Source organism: Magallana gigas, chromosome 1 (assembly GCF_963853765.1).
Source record: "Magallana gigas chromosome 1, xbMagGiga1.1, whole genome shotgun sequence".
Lineage (NCBI taxonomy): Eukaryota > Metazoa > Mollusca > Bivalvia > Ostreida > Ostreidae > Magallana > Magallana gigas.
Genome location: NC_088853.1, coordinates 32,362,431 through 32,387,773, shown reverse-complemented (window position 1 = coordinate 32,387,773; position 25,343 = coordinate 32,362,431). Strand labels below are relative to the sequence as shown.

The window sequence follows — 25,343 nt, the reverse complement described above, 5'->3', positions numbered from 1 at the left end:
CAATGCAGTAATAAGATATGCTCATCCAAATGACTAAATCACTAAAAGGCGTAACATACGACGAAACTTAAGTTAAGCCTCAGGGCGTACGCCAACATTTAGTCTGGCGTAAACTGCGTTTCACTAAGAGGCGTATGCCTGGCCGTGAACACTAGTATCGGACTAAGTTAGGGCAAGACTTACGTCCTTGATAACGAGCTTATGCACATGCGCAGACAAATGATAAACAGTAGAAAGAAAGATAAAAAGATAGATATAGATAGATATTCTTTAGATTGATAAAACGATTGAAACTTGTCAATTGTAAGTTAAGTGACAAAACCACACAGCAAAACTTGCTAAAATATTTTTTTTAAGATATATTTGATGAAGCATATAGGATATGTTCATTCAAAATTATTAACTCAAACCGAAGAGGCTCGGATAAATATGTCAATCACTTTCATATTAAGATTTAAGTTAAAGTAAAAGGTGGAGTAAAAATGACCTAGGGAATACTTGATGAATTACAAGTCTTATTTAATTTTTACACAATTTGTCTCCGAAGTTAGTTTTTTGTTCGAATTATTTAAGTGAAAAGGTACATACAAACCATGAGTGCATGGTCGTTTATTTGTAAATGTTTCACCAAAGTTATCAGATCCAAGATACAGATGTATGTGTCAGACGTATGGTGGACTCAACATAAACTACCTAAGTACACTTATATGTGTATTTAGTATATTGAACGAGGCTTCATATAAATTTGAATTTAATAACGAGAAGGTGTATGTAGCCTACGAAATAACACTACTGGCTCTAAAAAGTACTGAAAGTGCCATTTTTTACTGATAATTTCTGATAGTTACTGATATTGTACTGTTAGTGCTGAGAATTGCTGATATTTACTGATAATTTTACTGCTGTTACTGATAATTGCTGTTGGTTCTGATATTTACTGATATTTACTGATGCTTTTGCTGTGAGCTCTGATAATTACTGATATTTACTGAGAGTTACTGTTGGTACTGAGAATTGCTAATAATTACTGAGAATATTTTAAGGCCTAAAACATTGTCTTTTAATCATTAAATAACACATATTTCAGATTTAACACAATTTATTAAAATATATATTCTTAAGTTTTATTTATTTGATATTTAGCTTCTTTTGAACTTCGGAAACTCACAGATCACATTTTAGACAATATTAGAAAGCCGGTCAAAAATTGGTACTTAAACTTAAGGCAGACTCCACAAAAATTTTAATTTCCAAACGCGGTGGACATTTTTTTTTCAACAATGAAAAACCCCATAATTCTTAACATGATTATTTTTCTTTTCAAAATAGAGAGATACCCGGTCAGGACTTTATAATGTCTTTGATGTTTTACTTCACAGAAAGATTAGCGAGGCAGTATCTGTGTATAGTATACATACTTTCAGCAGATCAAGAGGTTTGAATGTCGCAATTCAACCTTGTAAATTGTCAGTCTGGCACCTTGTGTATGACATTACGTAATATCCGTATACAGGAATCCATGATCTTGAGAATATTTATTCAAAGAGAAAAGTATTATTTTTATTGACAACAATATAAATAACGTATTAGAATGATTTTCATATTCATCATCTTATTTGTTCCGCATTCAATTGATTAAAAAAAGTTGGATAAATAATCTCTCTCTCTCTCTCTCTCTCTCTCTCTCTCCTACCATTTGCTGAAATCAAAATAGGTAACAATCGGCGAAGAACAATTTTTATTGTCTGACCTTTCACTCTTTCTCTTTTAATACATATATCTTCTGTTGCACGGCTAAGTAATGTTGTCATGATCTAGTTCTATTATTGTAAATCTGCCCACCCTGGCTCTCTCTCTCTCTCTCTCTCTCTTGCTCGCATATATTATCTAGTCCTAAAATTTGAGTTTCCGAGTCAAAATGGCATAACGGCATTAGCACGATAAAGTTCTATTTCAGCATCACAACCGCCATTTCAAACACAGATTTCGAGTGTAAACTTTTCTAAGACTACAAAGAACACCAGCTTAATATAGTGAAAAAGTGTTACGGCTCATCATGCTTTAATTTTCTCTCTCTCTCCTCCCCCCCTCTCTCTCTCTCTCTCTTTCTCTCTCTCTCAGATAATCTATTATAACGTATTTTGAGGCGTCAATGCAGAAAGGCATAAGCATGAGTATGTCCCATTACAGTATCATAACCACCGATTGCAACAGCAATTTGATTGAAAAACTCTCTCTCTCTCTCTCTCTCTCTCTCTCTCTCTCTCTCTCTCTCTCATTAATACTTTATTCATGCACTTGTATGCGGTTATATGACCAGCGGCTATATAATTTTGAAAATAAGACACACAATTTAACTGATTTTCCGTAATCTATGAACGCTTAGATATTTAATCTCCACGCCTAAAAGCAAGCAGAAAAAAATATTTTGTATGTCTGGGATTAAGAAAAACCTCAGAACTAACAGAGAGCACTCAGACTATACACACGACAGGGTGACCACGACAAGGTGTGAAAATTGACCACCTGTGTATATGTCTGGCAGTCGCTGAAAAGATTCTTTGGTATGTCTGGGATCAAGAAAACCCTCAGAACTAACAGACAGCGCTCAGAATATATACACGACAGAGTGACTGTGGCAAGGTGTGACAATTGACCACCTGTGTATATGTCTTGCAGCCTCAGAATAAACAAATATAAATGGCCGGGAAATACAATGTGAAACAAAAGTGTTTGATTTTATTTTGAAAACAAAATTAGTGATTATGGCCGGGATAAAAACATCTTAAGTTTATAATTATAAATATTTAACACGGTTCAATTAAAGAGTTGATCGCTCAAAATTTAGAATCATTAAATAGATGTTTATCAATTACATAAAGTGGTTAAAATCTTTATATTTTTTTTGTTACTATGGATTGTTCTATATAAACAATGTAACACTGTAGTATCGAGTGGATTGGCGCACGGGGATGGGATATATAGCAATTCTGCAATTTCTACATTCATTTATTTATGTGCTGAATTGTGTTAATCAGCTGAAATAAAACTTAGAACAAGAACAAACAGAAAAAATATGCATTGAAATAAATAAGCAGATTATAAGAAGAATAATCAAATCTAATTTTTGTGGTTTTAAAAAAGAAGTTACTGTTGATAAAACTTTAGTTAGATCTTACATATTTCTTTTTAAAAAATGTCCGGTATTTGTTTACCGATAATTTTAAATAAATATAATTTGCATGTTACAGTAATTAAAATTAATCTCTTAAAAATCCCCTGCCTGTAATTCTCAGTAATTATCAGCAATTCTCAGTACCAACAGTAAATCTCAGTAAATATCAGTAATTATCAGAGCTCACAGCAAAAGCATCAGTAAATATCAGTAAATATCAGAACCAACAGCAATTATCAGTAACAGCAGTAAAATTATCAGTAAATATCAGCAATTCTCAGCACTAACAGTACAATATCAGTAAATATCAGAAGCTATCAGTAAAAAATGGCACTTTCAGTACTTTTTAGAGCCAGTAGTGTAAGATCTTATTCAATCTGGAGGCAGTGTTTTGCATCGGTTGTATGATAAATACATTATCTAATATTTAAAAAAAAATAGGGGATTTTGACCACTCTAAAACATAGTTGAAACTTTCGTCATATTTTGGTATTTACATTTTAACAATACTGAAACTACTTTTATGATTAACCTTCGTTTAACTACCTAAGCTAACATCTTTTACTCACCAAAAAAGAAATAAAAAAAAGGAAAATTTAAAATTCAAAAATTCACTTAGTGAGTTTTGAATTTCAATATATCCCGCTAACACATATTTTGCGTGGAAATTTTGGGGGGCAGGGGGGTGAAATGCTTGAAATGCTAGACATTTCTTATACATATATACCTTTGTACTACATGGGCATTATGTATCTATATTTTCTGCATTATTCATTGTCCAATTTACTAAAATATATGAAACGTAAATCAAATTATTGAATAAAAATAAGCAAAAGAAAACAATATGTATTGATTGTTTAAATATGTCATTTTAACATGTAAACGGCAAGTGCAAATATAAAAAGAATGTGCATAAATCATGGTAAGAAAGTTTCTATTTGAGAATTGGTACCACCTATCAAAAACTCTCTATTTTCTTAATTTCATATGAAATTAATAAAATTTGCATGACAAATTGTACAATTTAACATTAAGGTCAGCACCGATATTCTCGGCAACAGAATTAGCAGTTAATTCCTGTTTACGCCATAAGTTACGTTTACCCTTGGCTAGGCGTATATTTTTGTCTTAACTTAAGGCGGGTGCAAAGTTACGCCTTTTAGTGAAACGGACCTTAGTCCAAATATATGACTTAAGTCTGGACTTACGACTGGCGTAAAGTTACGCCGGGCGTACGCCTTTTAGTGAAACGGACCCCAGTATTATTAAAAAAATAACATGTCCTGGCCATGATTTTAAGAAAACACCTATAAAACGAAATAGTTTCAAACTTGATATCAAATGCACAGCAAGTATATATCGAATTTCCTCTAATGGATGCAAAGTATGATTCATATATAATTATAAGAAACCAACAAATATTAACAATAATAAACAAATATAATGATACTATTAAAGCATTTTTCATGTTCTCATTTATTTGTTTATCAACTTTTTTTGCCCACCCCCCTACCAACCTCCACAAAAAAGAACCAGACCCCCCCCCCCCCCAGCCAAAAAAGAAGAAGAACAACCCCCCCCTCCTTTCCCCGAAAAAAAAAACAATCAAACAATAAAAAAACTATAATACTAGTTATTTGACATCAAAACTTACTACATAGTGCATAACGTGTTTATTTTTAATATTTACGTCCGTCAAAACACTTTCGTATTCAATAAAAAAAGTTATTTTCTATTTCTGTTTTACTTTTTTTTTTTTTGAAAAGGGGGGGGGGTAACATGTGTTACTTTAACGAAGTTAATTTTCAGCTCTTGCTATTTCAAATGTTTCCTTATGTCACGATTATTTGCTTTGTTAAAGTTATTTTAAGGTAAAACGTGCCAACTCAGAACTATGCACGGATGCAAATAATATATAAGTTGCTATGTTTGCATCAATTGTAAACTATAGAATACACACCTTTGGCAGGTAAGTTTGTCTACAAGAAATTATAAAGAAACTTAATTTAACATTTTTAAAGATAGATAAAGCGTAAACCTTATTCATTCATTTATATTCAGTGAAAGGCTTCTTCGGTCATCCAACATGTATTGGACTTCGATTCTAATGGTCTGCCTTATTTCCAATGCTTTTCTGGCAAGCGGTGCCTCGAGAGGTCCCCTGTGGTATAACAAAGTCGTGAGATCTTTTAATTTGGACAAAAGAGGTAAGAAACTCGCATGTTTATTGTAGATAAATTATAAAGATAGATGGATGAGATCAATAAGAGGCTTGTCCTACTCTAATAAGACAAAGAAAAAAAAAATAAAACAGTTTAAATTTTAAAGTAATTTTTTTTTTTGCTATATTTGTTTTGTTGACCAGCCAGGTTTACGAACTGTTAAACAAAGTAATCGAAATCCATCGATGAATGTATTTTATTAAACAAATGCAAAACTAAATGAAGATAAATTAAAAGAAAACTTCATTTTCTGTGTTGTTTGCTTTTTCGGGCATTTTTCAAATATACATGTACTAGCGGAAAAAAGAAACTGTATTTTTTAATATACGAAAAAACATTTAAACATTACAATGAACATTTTTTTTTTTTGTAATACTGTTAACACATGTATTCGTAACAACATCTCATAACACATTAATGTCAACCTCGAATAACATCAATTTCAGCACACTCGAAAGTCACTGTTATTTGAAATTTAATTAACAAAATTAATAACGCGTGTGACCACCTTTGCGCTCACGCATGCTTGACAGCGACGCCTCATTGATGCCACTAAAGTGTTCAGAAATGCTTGAGAAATGTTGTTCCAGATGTTGATGAAAGCCTGGCCTAAATCAGCCAATGTCACTGGCTGATTTGGTAAACGGCGAAAACCTCTTTCCATTTCATCCCAGACCTTCTCGATCGGTGACAAATCGGGGGAAACAGCTGGCCAAGGAAAGACATCAACTTTCTGTTGAACAAGCAAGTCCCTGACTACACGTGCAACGTGTGGCCTGGCGTTGTCTTGCTGCAGAGTGATGTGATTTTGATGTCTCTGTATGAAGGGTCTCACATGACGCTGGATAATTTCATCTCGATAGCATTCACCGGTGAAAATTCCATTGACAATTTGTAGAGGGGTCCTTCCACGTGCTGATGTCTCATCCCACACCTTAACGCTACCTCCACCAAATTGTGGACGTTGCACAAGACAAGCGACCTTGTAACGCTCCCCAACGCGACGATACACCCTTCAACGGCCATCACTGCTATCAAAATGAAATCTGGATTCATCAGTGAACAGAATATTGGCCCAGTCCTGCATTCTGAATCGCAGATGTCGTGTGCACCACGCTAGTCTGGCGACACGATGACGTTGAAGCAGTACTGGGCGCACCGCTGGACGTCTTGGTCTGAGGTTTTGCTCGCGCAGACAATTACGCACAGTTCTTGGAATAATTGGTCGAAGCCCTGGAATGCTACGGGTAGTCAAACTTGCTGTCTAGGAACGATTTCTCAGATGCACAAGTCTAATGTGGTTGTCCTACTGACATGACGTAGCACGAGGTCGCCCAGAGCGCGGTCGATCCTGAGTGTTTCCAGATTGTTGAAAACGTCTCCATAATGACTGGATGGTGTTCTGATGAACTCCGAAGTGTCTTGTTACTGTATTGTGTGCCATTACAGCTTGCAGCAGCCCAACAGCGCGATTTCGTTGGTTTTCGTTGAGTCGTGGCATGACAAAGGGGTAAATGTTGTTGAAACTAAAGTGATTTCCTTATCAAAAAAAGTTTAAACAAATCCTTTACAGTTCTTTTTCCAAACAGTGTTGGCTTGTAAAACTCGTGCGTACAAATTCTTCAATAAACAACGTGTGCTAATTAACCATGGAAAAGTCCGTGCACCCGGACGGTTACCATCCGATATTGTCAAAAACATTACCATTATCGATTGTTTAAATTTTGTAAATACAAACAATAGATATGGAAAAATTATACTAAATTTTATAATGCACAGTTTCTTTTTTTTCGCTAGTATAGCTTTCTTATTTTTTGTCATGCATGCAACTGTTCATATACAACAATTTACATAGATATCAAATTCTATACAAATTATAAACCTATAACTAATACCTGATTATTATTTTTTTTTTTTTGGAAATTCTTGACAAAAAGAATATGGGGCACCAAAGAGTGCAACAATCAGTTACCGGGGAAATAAACAGGCCGTGTATACTTTAAATTCTAAAAGAAGAGGTAAGTGCACGTGTTTTTTATTTCTATTGTGTAGGTGAAGTGTAAAATTATATATGCTTCATTATCATATACTTTTAGTCAGTAATATTAATGCCTTACATGTAAAAGTTTTGTGCGCAGTTGGTTAACGCGTTTATATGTTATAACTTTTTTATGAGTTCGAAACCAAATTGGTATTTTACCTTTATTAGTCCCCAACCGGTTTTTACCGGAGGGGTTTGTTTTAAATGCATCATCTTTCAATTTTAATTTTTAGTGTATCATACTATCTTACGGGTTTTTAAAAGATAACCTTATAAAAACGATACAGTATCATTGAAAAGTATCATTGATAAACATCAAACCCAAAATCATCTTTACTAAGTGTGGGTTGTATCATTTGTTTGCTATTTCAAATACCATTTAATCAAAAACAACTTCATTTAATTGTTTTTATGTTCTTCTACTTTAACGTAACATAGTGCCAATATTTTTTAACAGTTCACTTTTGTTTAATTATTTCATATTAAATTTCAACTCGCCCAGGCGCTTGTACTTAATAAAATATTTGCAACGTTGATTTGACGAACAAAATATAGCTGTAGACGTTGTGTGGTTTATTTTTCAGATTATTTTAGCGTTTTATTTAAAAGTCTCTATTTTTGTTGGAATGTAGCTACATGCTACCTCATTTCCCTATCTCATTTTGCTGTCAAAATTAAAATTGACCTTTTTTTTCATATTTCTCCCTATAGCTACCACAACACCCAAAAAATACAAATCTTTAACACATCGCTTTGCATGAAGAAAGGTAATAAAACCATTTGTAAAATAATGAGGAATGCAAAACAAATAAAAATGATAGATCTGTTGTTAAATAATGATTAACTACATTTTTAATCAGCTTTTCTCCGATATAATGGTTTGAGGAGAAACCGCGATGCAACGATGGGAGGAAACACCATACAACCAACTAACATGCTTGGTGAGCATGGTCAGTAAAACAGACTGTCTTTGTTGTGAATGGTGGACTGCCTTCAAAGAAAGCATCTCAGCAGTATTTTCTGCTCTTAATTTGATTTTCCAGGCAAATGTTAAAGTATAATAATAAAAGAGAAAAAATCGTACATTTTCTGAATAAATAATTTTATTTATTTATTTTTATTTGTGTTGGTTTAATCATTAAGTATACAAACATCATATCATAGTTTGTTCCGTACCGCATTTTAGCATAATCCATTCATTTATCAAGGTGAAACATCTGTTTTTCTTATTTTGTCAAAGAACACAAATCATTCAAAGTTATACATACAGAGAAACTGCATCGCCTGCGTTTGTGCAACCTTTTTTTCATTCTTAAGAAAAACGTAGAGCATCCCAGATAATAATATTAATCAAGTAATTTTCTGCTGATCTTAGAAACTCTTTAATGTGGGTTGAGCCACCTCAAATACTTTATTGCTTCCCTTCAAAGAAGTAAAGGCATACTGCCTTCCTGATGTCCGTCAGTCTTTCTGTTGGTCCACCAACAGTTTCCGTTTATTTTCTTCGCGGACATATTAATTCTAAAATTAGCATACAAATTTATCATAACAATATCTAGGTAAAGGTCGATTTCTGGTACGATCGAGCAATTTTCGGCAGAATTACGTCCCTTGAATTTTTAAAACTTCAAACAGCAACGGATGACCCTTTCTAAACTCACTCTCTCTCTTACTGTCTTGTACATTAACGATTGTGTTTGATACGAATGACACGTTGAGTTATATACAAATTGACAATTTGAGATGATCTGTAAATTAAGAAATTCATTTTATAGATCGGTCGTTTTCATATAGTAAAGATAGCTCAGGCTCTGGTCTGTGATATTTTCATCATTGACATCATTGACATCATTGACATATGGAATTTTATCTCAACATGCGGGTTAATTCAATATTTAAAAACCGTTATTAAAATCCATTCATGATTTTTTCCCCCATTGAAATAACTTACATCTACAATGATATTTATCTGTTTATTATATCTAATCACTGATGTTGCACAGATGTATGAAAATAAGCTAAAATATACAGTAAAACCTAACTGTACCTTAGCCCTTTCAAGGAAGGTCCTGAAAATCGTCTAAGTAAAATGTTCATTGAATTAAAACAAAATTTACATTACAAGGATCAGTGCTGTTAAATCTAACAATCGCTGCATTTCCTGTCAGAATGTCCTCGCGTACAATTACCTGGTGAACTAGGGCACAACACTTGTAACCGTCTTGCCAATATTCGTGTCGGAGAGGAAAGTCTTCTGCATTGGCTTTATGAAGTTGTTGACCACAACATACATGTAGTGTGTCTTTGGAAAAATTAGAATGGTCTCATAAAATAAGACATTTTTTTTTTCGGAGACAGACACTGACCATAGTAATATCGATATGGGTATTATTAACTTTGAATACCGACTCCAAATCAGTATCTAAAGTAAAAAGAACATAAACTGTAGACAATCCATATCATGCATGATATCTACGTGTTTTTTCTAAATTTTATTTAAGTTAATCGAAAAGAATCATGTATTCAATGTGGTGTACAAAATGTATGACACTTTTCCTCAAAGTTTAAAGAGTATATATGCACATTAAGTGTTCGATGTTTTATACCTTATCAGATTATATTCTGATGATTCATTTTGAATATTTGAATGATTTCTATCGTAAATTGACAATACATAACTGACGTGTTCACTACAGGTGGGATTTAAATTGATATTCTAAAGGATATTTTTAAAATATTATGACACTTTTTGATCAGAATATTAATGGGTTAAATATCCATCGATCATATTAAAGTTTGAAAGACCCAATTTAATTTTGCAATAGACATTTGGGTTCTACCTGTGTAATAACACCTGCATGTCGATACACTTCTGTATGTATGAGTACTTCAAACCATGCCCGTCACAAAGATGCAGCTTGTCTTGTTCATTGCATACTTTATAGGAATATTCAGTGTTGATGCATTTGGTACGTGTTCTCTATTTAAATTGTATTTAACAACGTGGCTTTTCCACTAGACAGTTATGATTTTCTTTAGTTACTTCCTTCATACTTGAAAAAAGTTACTAGCTCGAGCACCTGGCTCCGATTCATAAAATAAAACCTTAAGTTTAATGTGAAATCCTGAGAATTTACTCAGCTAAGATTTTTCTCATTTTGCATTTCTCAAATCAAACTTAGTCAATTTTTAGCTGAGCTGAATTTTTACTTAGCTGAGTAAAACATTTCCATTGTCACAGGTTGCCCTTTATAACTTCTCTTGTTTGTTTTAAATTTATCCTAAAAAAAACAGCAATACTCCGAAGGAGAGGGGGTATACTGTTTTACCCTTGTGTCTGTCTGTCTGTCTGTCTGTTTGTCTGTCTGTCTGTCTGTCTGTCCGTCCGTCCGTAACAAAAATTCTGTCGCATTTATCTCCGCAACTGTTTATCGCAGATGCTTAAAAATTTTACACAGTGTTTGTGAAGGCATGCCATATGGTGGGATATATTTTTGTATCAATCGGACGTCAACTTCCTGCAAAATGACGACGTTGCTTAATTTTTAACCAAAATTTTCAAACAAATTTCCGTCAAAGATTTCTCAGCAACTATTTATCGCAGATGCTTGAAATTTATACACAGTATTTGTATAGGCATGCCATATCGTGGGATATATTTTTGTACCAGTCGAACGTCAACTTCCTGTTAAATGACGACTTTGTTTATTTTTAGCCAATTTTTTAAAACAAATTTCCGTCAAAGATTTCTCAGCAACTATTTATCACAGATGCTTAAAATTTTTACACAGTGTTTGTGAAGGCATGCCATATTGTAGGATACATTTTTGTATCAATCAGACGTCAACTTCCTGTTTAATAATGACTTTGTTTATTTTAAGCCAAAATTTTCAAACAAATTTTCGTCAAAGATTTCCCAGCAGCGATTTATCGCAAATGCTTGAAATTTTTATACAGTGTTTGTTAAGGCATGCCATATGTGGGATATATTTTTGTACCAGTCGGACGTCAACTTCCTGTTAAATGAGTACTTTGTTTATTTTACTAGCCAAAATTTTCAAACACATTTTCCTCAACGATTTCTCAGCAGCTATTTATCGCAGATACTTGAAATTTTTACACACTATTTGTTTAGGCATGTCATATGGTGGGATATATTTCTGTACCAATCGGATGCCAGCTTCCTTTAAATGTCGACTTTGCTTATTTTGCATATTCACATCAGAGCGGGGGTATCACTAGTGAGCATTGGCTCACAGATATCTTGTTTGTGAAATTGGAGCCTGGTACAGTCAGTTCAAGCATATATATTACAATATATAACATAGCATAGCTTAGCATTGAAGTCTCATAGCATAACATTGGAATCTGATATCAAAGCATATAAACTCATAGAATCTCATTCGTCATATCATACCATAGCATAACATACAAGATGATTTTAACTCGGTTTTAAATGTTTTTACTTGGAAGAATAAATGTTCACATTGCAGATTAGTTATTAATTTGGCTTTTTATCCTGATTTTACTTCAAAATGTGTGGAACTCTTTTGTGTATTAAGCCTTTCATTTTAATTTACAATAGCATAGCATACATATATCATAACATTGCATTGAAATCTCATAGCATATCAATAAAATCGCATACCATAGCATAGCATTAATTTGTTAAAGACATGCATGAAATTACATTACTGTACTGGTACATCATGCACAGTTCATTTCCTGTTTAGTTAATTCTTCCTAAAAATGGTACATGCAATTTAGTTTACTGATTTGAATAAAAAAGTATTACAATCAAAACAAAAACCTTATGCATAATACGGTTTGGTTAGTACATTTTATCAATACAACATGTTCTTACACGTATGTATAGATTGTCCTCCATGCCTCTTTATTTTTTTACAGTTTAATGCCTGCAGCAATTTTAAATTTGGAATATTCAGAACCTTTTGCCTTCTTAACCTAACCTTTTTTTATTGACACATATAATGTTCAGAATATCTAATTAAAACAGGTGCCATAGCATTACATAATCTCGAAACTTTAAGATAAAGGTAATATTTTTACCTGTGCAGCGATACTTTTAAATTGTGAGCGGAATTTATACAAAAAGGTGAACAAGGAAGCTATTAAATTTGATTTATTGGACGTCTTTTTTTCCAAATTTGAATGCTACTTATCTCTAGCAAAATCAGAACTATCATCTTTTATTGATTTGAACAAAGAGACACTGAAAAAAGCGTGTCCGTTTTGCTCCGACAGCATTTTTAATGACTAACAAGAAATTACAGAATATAACTAACTCTTTTAGATATCTTAAAGACATTCGTTATGAAAGTTGCGTTAAACGATGATTTAAAAAAAAATGTTTAAATTGAAGGTAACGAAATTAAAGGCTTAGATTTATACGAATGAGAATTGTTGGTATATATCAGAACTATAATTCATTTTTGGTTGGATATCATCCCTAATCAATTTAAAATAATGTTCATTATTTTCATTTTTTTTTCAAAATAATTAAAATATTGATTTCTTTAAAAAAGAATTCCATAAATATCAATAAAATCAATGTGAAATGGAAATATATATATATATATATATATATATATATATATATATATATATATATATATATATATATATATATATATATAATTTTTTTTTTTTTAAATAAAGATGTAAAGAGTATTCTGTTGTGCTTGAATCTGTCTATTACGATAAAAATAAATTCAAATTGCGTTGCTTCATACTATTGAAACAAGATTTTGCTGAGCATCTGTTCACCCAGTACCAGCAAATATAAGAATACAAGGCCAAGTATAATGTAATGTTATGTAATGTCATGTCTTTATAATGATAATTAACGATTCGCCTTTGGGCAACCCTTAAAGACATAATGCTTAATGGAGGTCTTATATTTAAATTAGTCCTCATGAAAAATTTAATGTAATGGAATGGACAATTGATGTCATGTAATGTTATATAATGATAATGAAAGTTGCATGATTTACATTTATTCAACTATATTGATAAAATATAATGTAATGTAATTTATAACTATAATGTAATGGGGCCATCCTTCTGTGTAAGGTGGTCCAAATTTAGGCGTGGCCTCTCTCGCCAACAATAAACTAATATATAACTTTATTTACTTTCGTTGTCTTTGATAAGAATCTATAAAAAATGTTATAGGAACCAGGAACTGTTACAGTGCCCCAAAATGATAAATTTGTTATGAAATATCTGAGGGATATATTTTTTTTAAATCTGATATCAGTATAATTCATCTTTTTGTGCGCCATAAATTTTTGTCTCTAATAGTTAAACAGGATGTCATATCGTCCTTAAATGCTAAACATACGAATTTAACAAAATTTGGTGCATCCATAAATAACACGCTCGTCATTGAAGCCTTTTTGTAAAACCGAAAACAGCGTCAAATAAAAAACAGGGGCAATATTCCAACATGATTGTTAAAGAGTGGTATAGAATCATCTCTCTTAGAATACTTCACATGAATAACATACACTATAACTTTTTATCTTTCTCAAAAAAACAATGTTTAATATAAAACTACTTCAAACAAATAACTAATTAGTCTAAGAACACATATAAGTCATGCTACAATTTTGGAATAAATGTATATGAACAAATCAATTGATGAAGGCAATAAAGAAGTAGAGTGAATAATTGATGGCTACTATAATTACATTTACCGACGCAAGAATGTCAGTTATCAGTTATTTTCAAACGTATTACTTATACATATAAAATCCCATAAACAATGATGGTAGTTTCTTATTTCTTAATGTTCCGCTTTAAATACCAGCATTTGTTTTTCATGTATCATAATTAATATTGATTGCCTCAAAACGACACTCAATTTGTGAGTTACAACTTATATTTTGATTTGCATCGCAAATTTAATCGACAATCTCATTATCTTTTATCATTTTTTTTATTCATTTGAGAAATACGATCTCATTGAAATTCTTTAAATGTGTAGCATTTATCTTGTATTGTGCACCTGATTCAACTAATGCACAAGAGCCATTCCTCTAAACAACTTAAAACTGTAATGCATTTAATGGTGTGGATAGTTTGTATTTGCAATCTTGTCTCACTGTCGGACTCAACCGCTGTACGACTTCCTCGGAATATTCTTTGCCTGTTTTCTGTTCTCCATCGCCATTGCGTTCTACGATGTTTTTAATCAAAATCAATTTATCCTAGCTCCATCACTCATGAATTTGAAACGGTTTTCTTATGAAACCTTTATATTTCATCTACTTTCCTGCACATACACAATTTTTTACTATTTATATTTGTAATTTATCCATTGCATGTTGATAATTAGATTCTTGAATTATATTACTGAGGTTAAAAGAAAGGCTCGTTTTTTTTTCAAATGGTAAATACGTATTTACAATATGCAATGTTTCAATGCAAATTCTAACAAATTAAAAAAAAATGATGAGTGTATCCTTGTAAATTGGATTGCAAATTGAATTGAAAATTTTAGATGCTTTAAATTGTAACAATTATATAATTACTATTGAAATAATTCTATAACGACGATATGATTAAATTTTGGATCAATGGTCTATTGAAACAAATTGTAAAATTCAATTAAAACATACATAAACATATTGTTTTATATGACTTATAGTCTACATGATATTTTATGACTTATAGTCTACATGATATTTTTTTAACAAGAAAATCTAAGTAGAAGACCCACAACAGTACTCACCCAAAGTTCGACCTACCGCTTCAACATAGCATCAATTGCTAATGATGGCGATGTTCAGACTACCGAACCCAAGTGTGCCATCACTGTGCTAAATCCTCCAAAGGCATGGCTACAGGTCGACTTCGGACAACCCTACAGAATAAACAATGTCAAAATATATCCCAGGAGAGAAGGTATGCATTGCATCACTCCCCTTTGGTTGTTTATTTTATATATATTTGGTCATTGTATAAGTAAGTAAAATTCACTTATTTTTTATTAATGTACATCAGTATGTTACCTAAAGACACAGCCAAATCGTCTTCAATGGGAATTTGAGTCTGGCATTCATTTTTTTTATAGATGAAGGTTAATCATATTTTATGTAATTGTTCATTTGCACATTGCTTCACTAATTTAGGTAATAAATATACCATGTAAACCCACGAGTAAATACGTCATTATGGGGACTACGTATGACACTCATGATGACAATTTAACTACAGGGGCTATTCTTGAAATATATGAAATAGGTTTCTTCGGTAATCGAATTATTAATCACAGTTAAGCCAACATTCATAATATTTTTTTAGGGGATGGACCTTCAGCATGGAAGCAATATCGATTCAGACAGTTCTACTTAGATGCCTCAAACTCATCAGCAACACAGACGACAACGTCACAGAGAACCCGTTGTTACACCGATAACACGACTGCCCCAGACTTACCACCAAACATAACAGACATACCTTGTAAACAGACAGCTAGATACGTCATTGTGGAAACCACGTATGACGCACCTGAAGATGAAATTACTGGTGGAGCGATCCTAGAAATCTGTGAAATAGAAGTTTATGGTAATCAAATAAAAAATTAGTACTAAGGTATCGGTATCTTCTTCATGCGATATCAATTGATATCTCCACATGAGCACGTAAACGCAGATTTAGATACGTCATTATAGAGATCACTTTGCATCTAAAAATGGTCTTCCTGAAGGATCAATCATTGAAATCTGTGAAGTGGAAGGTTTTTCTTTTTGGTATGAATATATCATACAAAAGACATAACAAAATGCTACCTCTCAGAAGAGTATATTTGAATTTTATTGATGCTTTTGAGTGTAAAAATGTGGAAAAGTCAAATCCAGTTGACATAAATGCTACTTAAAAAGCTGACAGCTGACATATTAATAATGTTTCATCATGTAAATGAATGTACTTTACCTTTTAATGGCGCAAAACAAAAGATGCTGTGTCATATTCTTAATAATTGTGTTTGGTATTAGAACATGGCTTAGTTTGTCGGCTAAACAAAAACAAAGGCATTTGGTTGAATGTATAAAATTTACAATACATCTTACAAATTTTCAATAGAAAACAAGCATGCGTGTGTAATTCTTTTCTGCATTCTCGCAAAATATATATACGTGCGTTTACAGATACAAAAAAATAGATGATGTCCTATATGATGTTTCTTCCAAAAAAATAAGCATTTGTAAATAAAATAATTCATTATTCAGATTATCATCTTTAGAATGTTTAAGTTAAAATGCTATTATGCACCGAGATATAAAAAATGGCTTTTATATATAGAAATTTAAAAACAAAATGAAATTGTTTGTATTATTAGTATAAAAGTTAGTTAGCTTATTTATTGAATTAACATTTAACATTTTTAGGATGCGAAGTTGATACATATGGGGTCGACTGCATGCCATGCATTGGGTGTAAATATTGTGATATATCCAGCGGTGTGTGTGATGCATGTAAGTCATTGAATCAAAAGGGTAAATAATTATTAAAAAGGCATCAATTTATTTTACATTTTAAAAAATGAATTTTTGGAAATCTGCAAAAGCTATATTTACAGACATCAATGAATTGGTCATTCGAACATCTGATTCTTTAGCATTTACATGAGGAAAATATGTTTTGTATGGATGTGTACGAATGTAGACGCTTTATGTGTATATATTAAAATGTATATGTCTTTCTGTTTATCAATTTAACTTTTGTGGAGTTTTGCTAAATGAGTTTGATATAGGAACAAATATGTTAACTCTCTTTTCTTTTTTTTTCAGGTGAAGAAATGCTAATGCTTTCACGTTAGAATATAAATCGAAACGTTTTCGTTTAGCAATGACTTTTAGTTTCACAAAAATGATTTTAAAAAACTTGTTGTAGTTGAGTGTTAATCAAACAGTTTTTTCGTTGTTTTTGGGTTAGAGAAAAAAATGCATTCTGATAAAAATAAAAATAAATCAGGAATTGTATAAACGCCTCTTGTATTATCATTGTAAGTGCTCTAACACTGTATTGTATTTTTTTTAGGGTTTAGGATGTAAAACTCCGAAACGGTCGAAAAACATCCAAATGATCAGGAATGCGGACGCATTGTTGCTCTTGAAAATGATGATGTTTAAAAGAAAACTAGCAAAACATATCAAGAATCAATAGATATATTTTTAAACAACGACCGGTAAGCTTTTACATGTACAAATGTATTAATTGATTTTTTTTTGTATGACGCTTCATTGACTAAATTGTTTCAAGATATTTCTAAACAAAAAAAAATATAGGTCGATAATTTGTATTTTTTTAAAATTAAAGTATAATTACCTCTTTTTTTAAATAAATAGATTTGCCGTGTCATGATTATATTTTCTTAACTGTTACCTGACATATTCTGGAGAAAAAAATTATCATAGGTAAAATCCAGAATTTCAATCATCTAACCTACAAACGTATCACAAAAGGATAAAGGATGCCTTTTACGCGCATATATCGATGTGACCCATTGATGTATCGAAGCTTATCTTTATAAGGGATTGTGTTATACGTATTTCTATGTTTAAGTTGTAGCCCGGCCCGCCTGGGGCCCTAGTTATGGTCCGGGGTCACGATTTTTACAATTTAGAATCTTCACTATATATACAAGCTTTTGTGTAAATGTTAGCATTTCTGGTGCAGTGGTTTTTGAGAAGAAGATTTTTAAACATTTATCCCATGGATTTCTATGTTAAACTTTGAACCCCGCTTCGGGCCCCAGTTTTGGTCCGGGGGTCACAATTTTTATAATTTAGAATCTTCACAATATATACAAGCTTTTGTGTGAATGTTGGCATTTCTGGTGCAGTGGTTCTTGAGATGATGATTTTTTAACATTTTTCCAATGTATTTCAATGTTTAACTTTGAACCCCGCTTGGGGCCCCAGTTTTAGTCCGGGGGTCACGATTTTTACAATTTAGAATCTTCACTATATATACAAGCTTTTGTGTAAATGTTGGCATTTCTGGTGCAGTGGTTCCTGAGAAGAAGATTTTGAAACATTTTTCCAATGTATTTCAATGTTTTACTTTGAACCCCGCCTGGGGCCCCAGTTTTGGTCCGGGGGTCACGGTTTTTACAATTTAGAATTTTCACTATATATACAAGTTTTTTGTGTAAATATTGGCATTTCTGATCCAGTTGGTCTTGAGAAGAAGATTTTTAAAGACATGTACCCTATTTTCACTGTTTCGTAATTATCTCCCTTTTTCATAAGGATGCTTAGTACCACGTTTGGTCAAATTTGGTCCAGAGGTTTTTGAGAAGAAGTCAAAAATGTGAAAAGTTTACAGACGGACGGACAGATAGACCGACGGACAACGGGAGATCAGAAAAGCTCACTTGAACCTTCGGTTCAGGTGAGCTTAAAAGCTTCCGAGGGGCACAAATTCCAAGATCTTGCACAAACGGACTAGGTCTAAATGTAACAAAGTCACCTTATCTACACTGATAACTTTCACGTGCATAGAGAGTCAGCTTTTATTTCTGATTAACGTTAGCTAACCTTTTTGATGACTTTCTGATTTAATGATTGCAACTGGAAATATATTAAACCGAATGATGTGTTTTTTTTTCATACTGGCGATGAAAGCAAAAATAACTGCAGGGACAACATACCGTGATTTTACTATGCAAGATACTTTGATACCAGCAAGATACATCGAAGACAACTGTATGTTTTGGAAAGATTTGATCGAAAAACTGAAATACAAATAAGTGTTTGGCCACCCATACACCATCCACCAAATAAATTTTATGTTTCATAAATTGTTTTATTTAGAAACTTTCTTCGTTGTATTAGATATTTAAATTTTTATATCGTTTGAGTTCTGATTTATAGTTCCTTCCTAATTATATTTTCAGAAGCTATAACCCTTGCCGATCTTACTAGATTTTACCAGGAGATGCAAACCGACCTTATCCCAGTTATAACATTAGCTAATAAGACAATTGTCATTCTATATTAAATCTGTTTTAGATATAATTTTGTCATATATCTGGTCAATAAATTATACAAACACTCTTTGGGTCATCAATGTTTTTTTGTTTTTTTTTCTGGAATTCATGCAACAAGAACAAGCTGCAAAAAAGGCATTAACACATTCGAAAAAGCCATAAGGCATTGTACTGTTTTAGAATTCCCAGTATGAAAACGTGAAAATAACAATATGTGTTGAAATATGTACATACACATCTTAGCACTATTACTTTCGTAAAGAATATCCAGTAAATAATAAAGGAATAAGACACATGAAATATTGAAAAAAAACGACTCCAGTGCAATATTGTTACCTTCATATTATATAAGAATATACATTACAACATACATGTATCGGCAGCCGTAGTTGTTTAAGTTAAAAAACGATGATAAAATCAATACATGCAATTCATTGTCCTATTCGGACAAACACAAATAAGAGTTCGTGAAATGATGGTATTGTTTTTATTTTAGAACAAATATAAATTCAATATGTATCAACAGTGTATTAGTTGCTTACAAATAACGATATCCGGGTTTTTTTTTAATAATCAATCAAATATGGAATTTTTTTTACTTTAAAAAAAATCTGTTTCACGTCGTTTTGTTTGACAGCAAACCAGTTTTTAAATTCAAAATATGTTTCATGTACCTGTGTATAATATACGACAAACTAGCAATCATCGACTAATGTTTCCAGTAGTGTCTCCAGTTTTCCTCCCTCTTTTCCTAACCAACATCCTATCATTAAAAACAAGACGTTTGATATCTGATCGATGAATTCCCTTAAAAATAGAATTTAAAAAATATGCGTATTGTGCAATATTATTGAAGAAATATAACACCTTTTATTTTAAAGATAAACTCCAAACTGTACTTTTTTTCTTGTATACACATAAATCATGTAGTACAACCATTGTTACACGTCATAATTGTGGATAATTTGTTTCACCAAATCGCATTAAGATTTGGAAATGGTGGATAAACTATTTGATGAAACATGTTTGCTAGTGGATACCCAGAAAGTGGATAACTGTTCATACAGTTCATCATAATGTTCAATTCCGATATGTGCAACTGGGAGGAAACCACTTTTAGAAAAACCTAACTATAGTCATTTAATCTTTAAAAAAACCCTCAAATAAACCAGCAGCTAATTCTACAGATACTACCAATAGTCAAAGTTTGACAACCAGCAAAATGTCAAAACATTACAAACTCTTTTTGAATGTCACTTCAGTAACCTTCTAAGTTTCTAGGTTGAGGATACCCTCATACATGTATGGCAAAATAAACTGGTCTAAACAAAGGAAAACAATACTCAATTCATTTAGCATTTTGTTGTTTTCCGACCTCTCAATGCTTATCCAAATTCCAATGACGCCAGAGTAAATTGCATAGAGAAATTCTGCATGTCTCTTGATAACTTCATTCATTTTTTACGAGTTTCTCTTTCAATTTCTGAGGAACTTTGTTCAAGTTCTTCTAAATGTTCCATATTTTCAAAATTTTCTTGTATTCTGTGTCATCATCAAGAAACTCAAAAGAAGCTGCTGGATAATGTTTACGTAAAAAAAAAATCATTATCGTTTTTGTCATTGCCTGTTAAACGGACTTAAACAACATGGACGTATTTTCTTGTATCATCGAGATACGGCAGTAAAGACGGATACTTTTGAAATTTATTGTTGAATACTTCTCTCTGTTGCTATCCATGATCTACTATTAAAAAAAGATTACTATTTAGTATACTTTTGAAATTAAATATTACTTAATTATATCATTAATATTATTTATCTGTTTCAATTCTTTATTTTTCTTTGTATTTGTTTTATATGATTTGTAATTAAACAATACATCTAATCAATATATCGTTAAACAGTTGTACTTACATGGTTTTTGGCCAGTCTGTCCTAAACGACTCTTGAAATCAGTAACTGTATTTGATACTTCTTTTAACTCCTGCAGGGCTGGCCAACACATATTTTTAACTTGACCTTCAATGTTGCTTAAAATATTGGTTTTGTTTTTTACTATAGTTTCATAAATTCCATCAATCTGTAGAGTTGACATTAATGGACCTTATAAAAGTACCAACTAAGGTAGTAAGGGCGACAATTATGCCAAGAAGTGGATTATTAAAACCAACAACAACAATAAATAGAACAACAGAAATTATTTTTTTTCAAATAGTTCATCAGACATTTTAAACTTTAAATCCGAAAAATTTTGCTCTAAATTTGTTGGAAAACTGCATTCAAAATGTTTCAAACTTCCCCTACAAATCTCTGATCTTAAAGTTGCGGCAATATCATGTAATGTTCGCTCCTCTAAATGTTTCTTTAGTCGTCTCACGGTAAATATTGAGCGACAACTGTAGCTGGCATCTTCAGTTGTTCCTATTGCGATATGTTTATCCCATAGAAAAATATCACAGCACATATGTCTTATTGATTCCCTTGATAGAATTTTGTCGGTGGCATCTTGTATAATCGTTTCAATACTTATGATCGAAACTTTTTCTGGGATTGACTCGATAGCTCCACCTAACGAATTGACTTGCCGATATTCCGAAACGTTTATAACATATTTAGCATTTTTGAGTGCAGGATGTATATAACTTGTTTGTTCTTTTAAGTAACATTCATAATTCATGAAAACGGACAATTTTGTGTCAACTACATAAACTGATTTGCTGCAAATACATATGACTCTAACCAAGTTTCCAGAAGTTGAATGAAAGAATGACTCCTTGTTTGCAGCATCCTATAACAAAATTAAAGTCGTAATTTGTGCAAATTTTACATGTAAAGTAAAATGTGTATTATTGCCCTCTTTGTTCTACATACCTTTCCATTTACCTTGAGCGTGCCTTGTCTACAAATTACTTGTACATGAATTGGTTCAGACTTTCTCTGACCTCCTTGACTGGATAAATTGGTAGGTAAAACAACTTCACACTTTGCAAGTATATTTATTTTATATACGATTGCACTGCATTGTATAACAGTAAGCAGACATTTAGCGAATGAGGGTTGTCTCTTGTCCTCGGGAACAATTATTCCTAATGACTCCAACAACCTTTTGAAGTCTGCTGATGTGGCATGCAATGACCATTCCTCACCAGTTTCCATATATCTAAAACTCATTACATGTTTGAACACTGGGAGAAAATAGATTTAAACAAAAGTTATTGATTATGTACGCTATAAATGCAAAGCAGTTGCCATGAAACCAGTACGTATAATTCATTAATGACATTGCATTATTTTACGGAAAGATGCATTTCATTTTTATGTCCATTTTCCTAATTCTATTGTTTTCTGTTAAAGTCTGTTGTTGTTAACATTTGAACATTTTCCTTGAATAATACTAAAACAAATAGCTTAATCAAATCTGAAGTGTAACAACATTTATTAGATAAAGGCGTACTATGTTTATGAAATTCGCCCACTCACAAAAAACGATGTAGTTTATTAGGTAGTAAAGATACTATGAAAATGATCTCGGGTTTTATCCATTGGTAGGTAAAGGTACAATGAAACAAGGTGTTCCTGTTACTTTGAATATGACCTGAACATTAAATGTATAAATTACTTACTTTAACTCTTCAGTTTGTAGGCTACGTGTAATTCTATGCATTACGCTAGCTCTCCTGCAATATTTAAATCCCTACTCCTTTTGCCGAACTCGGAAGTTTATCACCGAACCTATTCAAAAGCTAAAATTAGAACAGGAATTTGCTTAGCATAGCAGCTTTATTTGAGTGCTGTATTATACTATCGAAATGTATTTTCTTTACATACTGAATGCTGAATAGAAAATTCCAGGTAAAAAGAGATGAAATGTGGCAAACTTCAGGTACTGTTTATATTTATTCATTTAGATTATACCTGCTAGATAAAAATCATTATCTAGATAATTTAACAAAATTAAATGTAGACGAAAAATATGACACAGGTATTGTTTCCATGAAAAGAACTCATAAATCTGTGTTTCGTTTATATTTATGACAAATGGCATTCATAATCCTGTTCAATATTTGTCATACCTTACTGGATTGATGTAAATAATGAAAATTGAACGAAAAAATAGTTTCAAATTTATAGCAAAATGGTGACTCTACATGTACTTTGAAAAAATTCTTAGTGCTTTAGATTTGAGGCTTCCCCAACCCCAACTCTGTCACCAGAAATTTATGTATTTGGCAAATTAAACACTCGATTTGTGAATCAGAAATCAATCACCCGCTAGACAAAACAGACGCATGTGATCTTGGTTTAACTATAGGTAAGTTCGACACATCTAAACATATCAAGATAAAATAATGTATTTGATACAGTCATTACATAAACTGTTTTTAAGAGTGGTTTTAAATCAGTCGATGGTCATTAACAGCAAAAAATAATTATCAGGGTGCATCAAAGGCAGATAACAAAACAATGTTAAATCAATGAAAAGGACGCCATATCCTAGACAAGACCTGAATTTGTAGGGATTATGTTTTAATAACATTTACATAAATTAATAATAAAGAGTGCCTAGTATATTTTGAAGTATTTTTTATTGACGAAGAAGTATGCAAGCATTTACAATGAATGTTTGTTTTGTTTTCTTTTTATTAAGAAAACTGATTGCTATTAATAGCTATTTAAAGACTGGGAAGACTGAAATCAATACGATACAAACACACAGTCAAGGTAAAAAAAAATGCATGACCAAAACCTTTAACTTTTATTTTATATATGAAATTTAAAAAAAATGATCCCGCCAGTACAAAAATATAAATAGCATCTTTTGTCTTACGAAAAGAAATAATAAAAAAAATCGATTGCAGCAATTACATGACGCTGACACTTACATTTTGTATTCCAATGTCCCATTAGACTGGGCAGAATAATGCTGAATATGAGCGGAAAGAGCAAGACGACAAACATTTATTTATTTTGAACAGGAATCCACTTTCAGTAAATTAAACATGCATAACTCCAGAAAAAAAAAACACATTAATTCTTGCGTGTTCAAATACCTAGATATTACCTATGACAAAACGATGAAAATCAAATAGATTAACTATCACAATCATTGCTAAAACAGTTTCTGTTGTAATATTTAAATGTTTAAAATTGACGAAGAAACTGGTAATTGGTTTTCATTAAAAAATGTATGTAATCTTATATTTTTGTTTTTATACGTTTGAAAAACCCAAGCAGGGTGGGTCAGACACCCTGTACAATATTCAATCCGTAGAAATTGTAGGTTGACTTTGTACCGGCATGTGTGGTTTTACTTCCTGATTGGTGTAAGTCGTAGTCTAAAAAATATCATACTCTGAAGAATGAAATAATTACATTCACAAACATATTTTCCCCATCAAGTAGAAAATGTAAAGGTACCAAATCTGAATGGAAAAAATCTGATTTAATATTTTTAAAAGTTCCTAAAAATCTTATTTCGTAATTTTTTTCACTACATTGTTAAAGTTGCGGAAAACTAGTTTGGATACAAATGGAAGTACAGAAATAATGTCAGTGAAGATAATAATGATTTACTATTTTAAAAGTTAAATTTTGTTAAAGTGAATTTATGTCTACATTTTAATAAAATATTGTCCCATTTGGGCCATGCATGACATTTCGGTACCGATTTTTTTTTTTTTTTTCCGGACTGAAAGTAATAACTCAATTCAGAACACAGAACAACAGAAAAGTATGTGTTACTTGTACGCATCAACATAATGGCATTCACTGAGAATAATTGAGTAACTTTGAGTTCCTCTTCATGATTAATTAAATGACTATTAAATGATTGCAGCGCATTTTTTTTCTAAAACCGTTATTTAGCTATAAAAATATGTTTAT

At 31.8% G+C, this 25,343-nt stretch overlaps 1 protein-coding gene and 1 long non-coding RNA gene across 7 annotated transcripts; both read left to right on the top strand.

Annotated features, from left to right (window-relative positions):
• Positions 1-5,239: 5,239 nt before the first annotated feature.
• LOC136270036 (uncharacterized) lies at positions 5,240-8,475 on the top strand. The gene is made up of 3 exons (XR_010707668.1): positions 5,240-5,382; positions 7,335-7,415; positions 8,299-8,475. It is a non-coding gene; the product is annotated as an uncharacterized lncRNA (long non-coding RNA).
• A 1,794-nt stretch (positions 8,476-10,269) lies between these two features.
• Positions 10,270-19,527, top strand: LOC136270026 (uncharacterized). Of its 6 annotated transcripts, XR_010707660.1 has the most exons (6): positions 10,270-10,407; positions 15,161-15,367; positions 15,767-16,030; positions 16,855-17,654; positions 19,096-19,176; positions 19,368-19,527. XR_010707660.1 is itself a non-coding variant. In XM_066066234.1 (5 exons), coding segments are annotated over exons 1-5 (627 nt in total). In that variant the 5' UTR covers positions 10,270-10,334; the 3' UTR covers positions 19,370-19,527. The 6 variants fall into 6 exon arrangements, 3 of the variants coding, with proteins under 3 accessions (XP_065922306.1, XP_065922302.1, XP_065922298.1); XR_010707661.1 differs by lacking the exon at positions 19,096-19,176; XR_010707659.1 differs by having other exon boundaries at positions 19,096-19,527.
• The last annotated feature ends 5,816 nt before the right edge of the window (positions 19,528-25,343 follow it).